Below are 10,580 nucleotides of genomic sequence, written 5' to 3' on the forward strand. Positions count from 1 at the left end.
AGCTGATTTATGTATTCTTTTGTCTTAATATTGATTGTCGGAGTAGAGGAATGTAAACACAATGTCAAGTGATTCAGACACATCAAAGGCCAAACCTGGCACGAATTCAAGATCAAAGCCGGGCCCACCGGCAGACGCTTGGCCAGGGGCCAGTGCGCTCTAATGAGCTGAATTAACATGTATTAATTCTGACCTTGTGAGGAGCAGACAGATGTCTCTTATGAGAGAGAGTTCTTTGTTCAATACACACATTTAAAGGGGAAGGTCTCCTGCTGTCTCCCGCCGGCCGCATCTGATTATTAAAGACGCGCTCCTTCAAATGAAGGAGTTCATAGTAAGAACAGGGTGTGTGAGGGGTTAAATGTTAGACGATGCATCACTTTATAACAAACAACAACAACAACAACAACAACAAAAACATAGCATCAAACATTTGGCAATAGAAAGGTTAAACAAGTGTGGTAAACATTTTATTTTGGAAACAAGTGTTACTAAGCTATAGGTCAAAAATCAACAAGCTGGCCATATTGTGCTTGCAATGTACACTATTGTGCAAAAATTTGGGGTAAGTACTTTTGACCTTGACATTCATCAAATAATCTTGAACAAAAATGTATAATCGTTTCCACAGAAATATGAAGCAGCCCACCTGTTTTCAACATTGATAATAATAATATGTTTCTTGAGCAGCAAATCAGCATATTAGAATGATTTCTGAAGGGTCATGTGACACTGAAGACTGAAATAATGAAAATTTAGTTTTGCATCATAAGAATAAATGAAAAATATATTAAAACAATGTATAATATTATATATATACACATATATATATACATATACATATATATACATATATATATACACACATTACCAACCCAAAATGTTTGAATGGTAAAGTTACTCAGTATTAACTAAGCGTCATATTTTCTAATATTAAATATCAGTAAGGCTCTGCTTACCTGCATATATATAAAATTGTATAAATCTATTTAAATTTGATATTTTATTTAAATATTTGGGTTTACATTACTAAACTAGAATATTGTTTTGTTTTTTATTTAATAATTAAATAAACCTATATATTTAATTATAGTTACATATTATTTAAATTAAATAGAATTTTAGATTTAAACAAATATATTATTATTATTATACATCTATTAAAATTAGAATATTTTTTAAAACATTATTCTGGGGTTTAACTTTTGAAACACTTTAGAATAAATGATTTTATTTCAGACTCAAACAGATTTATATATTTAATTATTATTACATAATTTATATATAATTTTAGAATTAAATAAATAATGAAATATTCATTTATTATATAAATATATACCAATTATTAGCGCACTAAAATATCAAATGTGCAGTTAAATTATAAAACCACAAATACCATTGCTGCTTAAAATACTAGCAAGGTGTAGGCTCTATTCAAGATAGAGTAGAAGATATTTTAGAATAAAATGCTAATGCAACGAAGTGCAACACAATTAACTCATGTCTGAGCTCATCAGGTAAACACAAAATTGTGCTGTGCCTGCAACTGGAAGAGTTAACAAGCACTTTTCCAAGAATTGACTTGGAGAAAACAAGCTTGAGATATCTTTCTCCAGCCAATCTCTCTAACAGGCCAGTCATATTAAAGTCACTCAGCCCGGCTCGCTGTGGGTCGCGTAGCGCGTGTGAGCGCACACACACACACACGCACGCACACACACACGCACGCACACACACACGCACACGGTTAAAACCGCTCATAGTTGAATCATATGGGAAACAGCACACACACTGTAAGACATCATTAAGCAATTAGTGATAATGATGCGTTGCAAACTTGACTTGATTGGCTGTTGCTGGCAGTGTGAGGCACGTCGTTTACAGCTCTGGATGGAGCGAGTCTGAATCTTATGGCACATTATTGCAGCTCAATATTATTCATCCAGTGAACACACACAGATATGTTCATGGGAGCATGGCTGTACCTGCCACTGAGGTCTCGTTTCCCCCCCAGGGTTTATATAACCAAAATGATAACTGCATAATATTAAGTCTAGTTTGGTGCTGCAAGTATGGAAGCTTGTTTCCACTACAGGATAAAAAAAAATGCAAAAAAAACAAAAACAGCTTTTTATCTCACAATTATGTGAAAAAAAACTATAAAAACTATAAAAGATAAAGAATAAACTCACAATAGTGAGAAAAAAAGTCAGAATTCGCAATTATCTTTTTTGTTTTTTTATTATGTGGTGGAAAAATTGCAAGATATAAATTCTTTGAGAAAAAAAGTCAGAATTGTGAGATGTGTATTACGTATCTCAATTGCAATTGTGTGAAAAAAAGACAGAATTGTGAGATGTAAACTTAGAATTCTGAGAAAAAAAATCAGAACTGTCGGATGTAAACTTAGAATTCTGAGAAAAAAAATCAGAACTGTCGGATGTAAACTTAGAATTCTGAGAATAAAAAGACCAAACTGTGTGATAAAAAGTCGCAATTGCGTTTTTTTTAAATCAGAACTGTCGGATGTAAACTTAGAATTCTGAGAATAAAAAGACCAAACTGTGTGATAAAAAGTCGCAATTGCGTTTTTTTTATTTTATTCTGTGGTGGAAAGAAAAGAATTGGAAGAATGAAAAAAAAGTGTCTGAATTGTGAGATATAAAGACAGAATTCAGAGGAAAACGTTAAAATTGCGAGATGTAAACTTGTATTGCAACAACTCACAATTCTGCAGAAAAAAGACCAAATTGTAAGATATAAGCTCACAATTGCGAGAGAAAAGTCAGAATTTGGAAATTAAAAAAAAAAATTCCTTAAATGTTTTATTCTGTGGCAAAAAAAATTAATAAAAAAAAATGAATTGCAAGATGTAAACTCAAAACTGGAGACCAGATAGTGATTGAGATGACCAATCAAATCAAAGTAAACAGACTGTTCACAGGGTTGCTAGGTCCCCAGTTTTGTGCTGCTTTTGGGTTGATTTCTCCCTGCTGGTTACAGGTTTTGACATATTGCATATAAATTATATTTGACTGAAATGCTTGTATTGGATTATTTTATATTCTACTAATGATAAAACTGCACAAAGATGGTACGTTTTGCATAGGAGGGCTACTAGTAGGGAGCCCCTGAACTGTGTTTATGATCACTACAATTTTAATGTGACTGTAAAATATTTAAGTATGGAGATATATTTTGAGTTTTGATATTTGGGATATGGCCACTTTTGGCTACTATTGTGCTAATTTTTTTATACGCAAACCTGGCAACCCTGGTTCACTGAGGCTGCTGAGAGAGAATTCCGCAATGAGTTTCAGTTGACGGTTATTTGACAGCTGTTTTACGAGAAAAGCGATAAAAGACGACTGAAATAATAAGGTATGCAAATTAATGTTAATCTAATTTCTCTATTTTGAACTGAAAGTATATCATTTACGTGATTGGTGTAACGTACCTCGTAAGCAAGCTCCATTTTGTGGCCTCGGTCGGTATTTATAAAGCCCTGCATATGGCTCTGGCTGCGTGGGAGGTGGCTATAATAATTTTAGCGCGATTGTTGTGAATAATTGAGCATCAGCGGGTCTAATTTCGCCCCGACTTACTCTGAGGCCTCGCGTTTGTTGAAATGTACATTTTATGAGCGGGATTCCTTGGACTTTAAGATTTAACGTTAAGTGAAATCAGGGTCTCACCGCACAGATACGACGGATTTTGAAGGGCCCCCTCAGGAACACGAGGTCTGTCAAGGGTGTCACCTCCACCCTGTTTCCCAGCTGAGGGGAACGTGAAAGGGACCGTTCTTGGCATCTCTGCCCGTTTCTAAAGTGCCTAAAAAGTAGAGGACTCTACCTTGTGTATTTTTCACTAATTGAAAAGCCTAATGAGCTCCCTGGAGCTCCATCCTATTACCGCGCACTTAATTACAGCGCCAGCGGCGGCTCGCCAAGCCACAAATAAAGACGCCACGCGAGAAGTGAGAGGAAAAGAGAAGGCAGGGTTTGACCTGCTTTTTGTCGTTGTTTTGGGACTTTGCATTCCAGGAAGGAACAGATGTCTATTTTTTTTTTTTTTTAAACCCTTGTTTATTTTTGGCAGAAATTTGTGTTGCTCTGGCTCATCTGTTTATTTTCCAGTGCGGTTTGCCTAAATTCCACCTATTAAAGATTTAACTCTAATTCCTCTTATATCAGCAGGGTTTCTCGAGAAGATTATTATGCTATCATTTTGTGCACTAGATGTTGTTTTTAGAGGAGTATTACAAAATCCCTGCATTTTGAGGTAACATTGTGGCGTTTCCCACGAATACGGTAGCCTACCATTTGTGCAACACTATTAGAACTAATCTTACATATTCTTAATCTTAACATATTTTTTATCTGAAATATTAGATGCACTTTTAATAATCTAATAAACTAAAAAGTCGTAACACATCTAAATGGTTACTGGCCTGTCTATGCTTAGTTGTATTTTAAATGATCAGTTTAATTACCAAAACATAATATTCAGCAGTCTCCCACATTTTGCATGCAGCTGTCACTGTCTGATTTCCCCCATTACAAAATCATAATTAATAGGGTGAGAAGACATGCAAATAAAATAGTCAAGCTAATACGGTCTTGACTTTACACGAGATAAATGCTGCGGTTTTGAATTTTCTATTAATCAAAGAATCTTGAAAAAGACGTATTGCAGTTTTCACAAAAATATTTAAGCAACACAACCATTTCAAGATTGATCATTATAAGAAATGTTTCCTGAGCATCAAATCAGAATAATTTCTGAAGGATCATGTGCACTGAAGACTGGAGTAATGATGCTGAAAATTCAGCTTTGCATTACAGGAATAAATTACATTTTACAATATATTTCAATAGAAAAGTTATTTTAAATTGTAATATTTCACAATATTAGGGTTTTTACTGTATTTTTTGATCAAATGTGCCATGGTGTGCAGAAGCGATTTCTTTCAAAAACATTTTAAAAACCTATCAACCCCAAACTTTTAAATGCTTGTGTATTTTTAATTCATTTATGGGAAATAAATGTTCAACAATTATTACATATCAGCATTTGATCTCAAACTAACTCACCCTTACTAATTGATAGCTACAATTCAGGCTACATTTTTAACCACTTTTAAATAAAGTATTTTATATTTTATTCAATTTTTATTGATAGAAAAAAAGGTTAAAAACATATTTTAAGATTTGTTCATTTCCATGACTTATTCACGGCTGGACAATTAAAAAAAGAAAAGGAAAAGACATCCAATGAATTAATAAACTTGACCCCAAGATGACAATGCCATCCATTTTTAGAAACAATTTACAAGTTTTATTTATCAAGTTCACACACTTCAAAACTGGGGTAGAGGGGGTCATTGCAAAGAGGTCTAATAAATTGCCAGTACTATGAATGAAACTCCAAAACTACCATTAATTACAGGCAAGCTTAAAGGTTTTTTTGTTCCTTCTTGTCTTTTAAAAGTAGTTTTTAATACGTATTCTTTATACAAGTTTACTGAATAAATGCATCAAATAAGAAACCAGTTCCAAAGTAGACATTACAAAAAATACATTGTTTTATACAGACACAGAAAAGCAGATGATCAAATATTGACCAATAATATTTATTTCCTTTTCACTTATCAAAAAAGTTAACCTGACATCTATTTCTCCAAAAGGTAAAAAGCAATATACAGCATTATGTAAAAGACATTAAGAGAGAATTGCTTTTGAAGAGTCAGTCAACTGATTTGGTTACCAAAGAGAGCGGCTGGGACTGGAACAAAGCATGATGGGAGTGAAGAGCGGCCTGATGGAACGGGGAGGGCGGAGACAGGAGCGAGGCATGCAGGGAAGCCAAGGGGAGTGGCCGAGACAGAAGAGGCGGAGTTGACTGTCTGCCTGAGGCACTGGTTGGCTGGTAGGAGGAGGAGGATGCTGAAGAGGATGATGATGATGAGGAGGAGGAGGGTTTGGAGAGCAGAGGGAAGTGATGGTGACGGTCGGGTTTGGTGGTGAGTGACAGCGGCTGAGCCTGCTCAGAGTGAGTGGGGGCGGGAGCGGCGGGCGAGGCCAGGGCTGCGGAGGGCGTGGCTGGAGAGTCCAGCATGCTGCCGTGAGAGGAGGCCGGGCTGTCAATCATCTTCTCCCGAGGGAGGTACTGCACACACGGCTTCTTATTCCGTGCCGAGAAATCTGAAAGAGGACGGAAGTCACACAATATGAATGGTGAGGATTTCTAACCGTTCAGAGTTAATATATCTGCTAAACAACAGCAGAGATAAAACCAAATTTACCCAGAAACAGCGAGGTCATGATACACTCACAGAAACCTCAGCTGCCATTTTAAAAAATTCATTTTTTATTTTTTTTCGATCCAGAGATATTTTCAGGACAAATAAGCACATTTTCCCACCAAATTCTCGTTGATGCAATGCATCTGAAAATTTTAAAGGACGATCACACTACACTTTTCACTTCATTGACTTCTATTCATACACCTTAATGCTAAAGACTGGAAATGCAAGTTCACGCAAAGACGTTTCGCAATTCGCTACGTTCCAAAGTTCAAGTTTGGTGAACTTGAATCTGAAGAAAAGATTGATATGTCACGGCGTGACCTCTTAGCTGAATTTTAAAAAACGCAATTCTTTTGGAAAAGATTTCCAAGAAAGCATTTTTTTTTTTTTTGCATTTATAATAATTTATTAATTGTTGAATTCGTTTTTTAAAAAGGTGCCACAGAATGTGATTTTATACTTTTTTGTTGCAGTATCCTAAGAAATTTCACAAATTGTGAAAAGAAAATGCCAATTCCCATTATTCTGAATAATTCACATTCGATTCTCAATGTAATAGCCACTTTTAAATGAAATTTTTAAAAAAAAAATTGTTTTAACTGAACTGCAATTTTAAATTTTTAAATTTCCCGCCATTGAATAATAAAAAAAAAAATCTTCCATTTTTAGAACTCCTAGACCAAATCAGATCATCTTCAGAACATGGCTGACAAATAATTATGGAATTCAAGTTGATTAGTCAAAGCGTTCTCGAATTACACGCAAACAAAATTAACGAAGAACACGCCAAAATGGATGTGAGGCTATATCTCTGCAATGCTTTAGCGCATTTAAACCAAACTTGGTGTGTGTTATAATAATTATGACCTGAGGGTATCTGCACAGTTTCAGCACAGCACCTCCTAGTGGTCAGGAAGGTTTTTTTATTAATTTTTTTAATTTTTTTAAATTTTTTGAGCGGTTGGGCTAAAAAACACAAGACTGCTCTCTTTAGATTTGATGCAGCATACCGTTTTTGCATTACATTAATAAGAATCTGGTGGAAAATTTACTTAATTGCCATGTTGTTTCCTTATGCAAAATATTTGATTTTGGGGTGAAATATTACCTAGACATGTTCTTCTTTGCAGCTTTAATGAGATTCACCCATACAATACTCAACACAAAATGGAAATGGCGTTGTGTTAATTTATTGACGTCACTGTACTCAAATGGTGGACGTAGTCGTAGATGAGATCACAATGAAGAGTGGGCTGACTTCTACAGTTCTGACACAGGCTGTCTAAGAGGACGTTCACACAGGACACGCTCTTGCTTTAAAAACAGAAGGCACACTAACATAGACCCGTCACAATAAACACTTAGCATGCTTATATCTCACTCCCACATTCATCAGATTGGTCCACTGTTTTAAACAGACACTGATTCACTGAACTGACATGGCCTCTCATTGCTAATGGCGCAAGATGATGAAAATACAGCAAGACGTGGTGCAACTGCCAAAGACGTCCATTTGTTGCATGTGTATGTAAACCAATGATTGAACAATAGAAGAAAAAAGACCGTATCCTGTGTGAACGGCCCCTAAGCCTGCAGACATACTGTACCTGCCTGTGCTAGCACTGGACCTCATAAGCTGCATGTTAGCAAGGAGGAGAGAGCGTGGTTAGAAATGGACAAGGCGAGAGAGAAAAGGCTGTGCGAGAGTGTGTGTGTGTGTGTGTGTGTGTGTCCTCACCCTCTGGTGTTGAGTCTGTCTTATTATCTCTCTTCCTCTTCTTCCGCTTGCCCTGAAGAGAAAAAAATACAGTGAGAGAAACAGAGGGCGAGAGAGATGGAAAAAAGAGTTAGAGCGATAAATACAGAATGAAGTAAAATAATAATACAGAATGGACAAACAAAAGCATCAAAGAAATGCAGTTATATAATATAAAGAACATTTGGCACTTTCCATGAATAGGGTTTAAAATTAGGCCTAATATTTTTTGTAGTTATTAGTGATAAACTTACATTTCCCAAAAATCTAAGAAAAATATTTGTTTGATGTTTCTTTTCTTTGAATTAAAAATCCTTTTTTTCCTACAAGGATCAATATACAACAGATTTTCAAAATGATGACATATGATTTTAGATGAAGATCTGAAAGACCAATAACTATTCTTACGTGATGGTGTATAGATTTTTGATACATTATAAAAAAAATCACTGGATTTGTTACTCTACTGCTTCACAAAAACAGCAAGTGAAACCCAACTGTACCATATTGATGGAAAGTGCCATTTGACAGCATACAAATGTGAGCGTAAGGCTGTGTGCTGAAATGTCAGACTCACATAGTTATCTCGCGCGGACCAGCCAGGGTAGAGTTGAGAGTGCAGCTGCCTCTCTTTCCTGGCCAGCTCGTAGTATTTGGCCTGTTCCTCTCGTGATAGAGAATGCCACTGCAAACACATACACCACAGTCAGCCAAAGGCCAAACACACACACACACACACACATATACTGTACATACACACACGCCATTTACACAACACACGTACCAGTGTGACCGCACACCCATGCACTGTATGTACATGCAACAAATGTGCAAAAATAGTTACACACTAATGTTCAAAGATATCTGAATGTTTTTGAAAGTCTCTTATACTCGCCAAGGCTGCATTTATTTGACCAAAAATACAGTAATAACAGTAATATTGTGAAATATTATTACGATTTAAAACAACTGTTTTCTATTTGAATATATTCCAATGAAATTTATTCCTGTGATCAAAGCTGAATTTTCAGCATCATTACTCCAATCTTCAGTGTCACATGATCCATCAGAAATCATTCTAATATGCTGATTTGCTGCTCAAGAAACATTGATTATTATCAATGTTGAAAACAGTTGTCTTTGATGAATAGTTAAAAAGAATAGAATTTATTTGAATTTTATTTTCAAGCACTTTCCATGAATAGGGTTTAAAATTAGGCCTAATATTTTTTGTAGTTATTAGTGATAAACTTACATTTCCCAAAAATCTAAGAAAAATATTTGTTTGATGTTTCTTTTCTTTGAATTAAAAATCCTTTTTTTCCTACAAGGATCAATATACAACAGATTTTCAAAATGATGACATATGATTTTAGATGAAGATCTGAAAGACCAATAACTATTCTTACGTGATGGTGTATAGATTTTTGATACATTATAAAAAAAATCACTGGATTTGTTACTCTACTGCTTCACAAAAACAGCAAGTGAAACCCAACTGTACCATATTGATGGAAAGTGCCATTTGACAGCATACAAATGTGAGCGTAAGGCTGTGTGCTGAAATGTCAGACTCACATAGTTATCTCGCGCGGACCAGCCAGGGTAGAGTTGAGAGTGCAGCTGCCTCTCTTTCCTGGCCAGCTCGTAGTATTTGGCCTGTTCCTCTCGTGATAGAGAATGCCACTGCAAACACATACACCACAGTCAGCCAAAGGCCAAACACACACACACACTATTTACTTAATGTATACTGCGTGAGGGGCGCTGTGATTGGATGATGACAGGTATCGGTGCTCATTCTCAAGTGATCAGCACTGCTGCTGCTGTATCAGTCAGTGGTTAGACCAGCGTAGCAGTCAAAAAACGGGACAAGGGAGGTCACGTACGGGACTACTTTTGATTTATCCATCCATCAGATTGCGCGTTTTACTTGACATCCTCGTTATACTGTAAATTTCATGTTCACGACTGCACCGGGATTCTCTCTGCATCACGGAAATCATACTTAACTTGTTATTTATGCGACACACCTTCATCTGCACGGAGGGATGGTGTCCGCGAATATGAGCGAAGATGTTGGATGTATTGCCTGCTTTTGCAGCCACTTTGCGTCCACGGTTTTTGCAAATTGGATCTGTCCTCAAGGACAACCCTGCGTTCGATTTTTTTAAATATCCGAAGTATTCCCATACTGCAGATTTGTACTTTTTTTTCGGCGGGGATGGAGATTAGATATTATCTCCGTCTCTATCATTTTCTCCGCTGCACGTGCATGTAAGCAGCCAAGTGAATGCAGAGTGAAGCAACCGAGCGGAAATAAGTTGCATATGCACTGGTGAGATTTATTTTCATTCAAATTTTTTTTTTTTAAACCGTAGATATGCAAATGTTTATGGTATGATAACCGTGCACGTTCAAACCGTGATAAACCGTCATACCGGTATATCGTTACAACCCTAACATATATATATATATATATACATATATATATATATACAGTGGTGTGAAAAAGTT

The 10,580-nt window shown here is 36.0% G+C and overlaps 1 protein-coding gene across 1 annotated transcript in view; it reads right to left on the reverse strand.

Moving 5' to 3' along the window:
- Positions 1 to 5,314: 5,314 nt before the first annotated feature.
- Positions 5,315 to 10,580, reverse strand: part of LOC107747791 (transcription factor 7-like 1-B) — a 76,114-nt gene continuing 70,848 nt past the window's right edge. Inside the window, exons 10-12 of the mRNA XM_016562380.1 lie at positions 9,642 to 9,749; positions 8,046 to 8,097; positions 5,315 to 6,203 (exon numbers count right to left, since the gene is read on the reverse strand). Coding sequence (XP_016417866.1) covers positions 5,746 to 6,203; positions 8,046 to 8,097; positions 9,642 to 9,749 — 618 coding nt within the window. The 3' untranslated portion in view covers positions 5,315 to 5,745. The remainder of the gene's footprint in view (positions 6,204 to 8,045; positions 8,098 to 9,641; positions 9,750 to 10,580) is intronic.

The sequence above is a fragment of the Sinocyclocheilus rhinocerous genome, unplaced genomic scaffold (assembly GCF_001515625.1).
Source record: "Sinocyclocheilus rhinocerous isolate Xijiao unplaced genomic scaffold, SAMN03320098_v1.1 scaffold2214, whole genome shotgun sequence".
NCBI classification, from domain to species: domain Eukaryota; kingdom Metazoa; phylum Chordata; class Actinopteri; order Cypriniformes; family Cyprinidae; genus Sinocyclocheilus; species Sinocyclocheilus rhinocerous.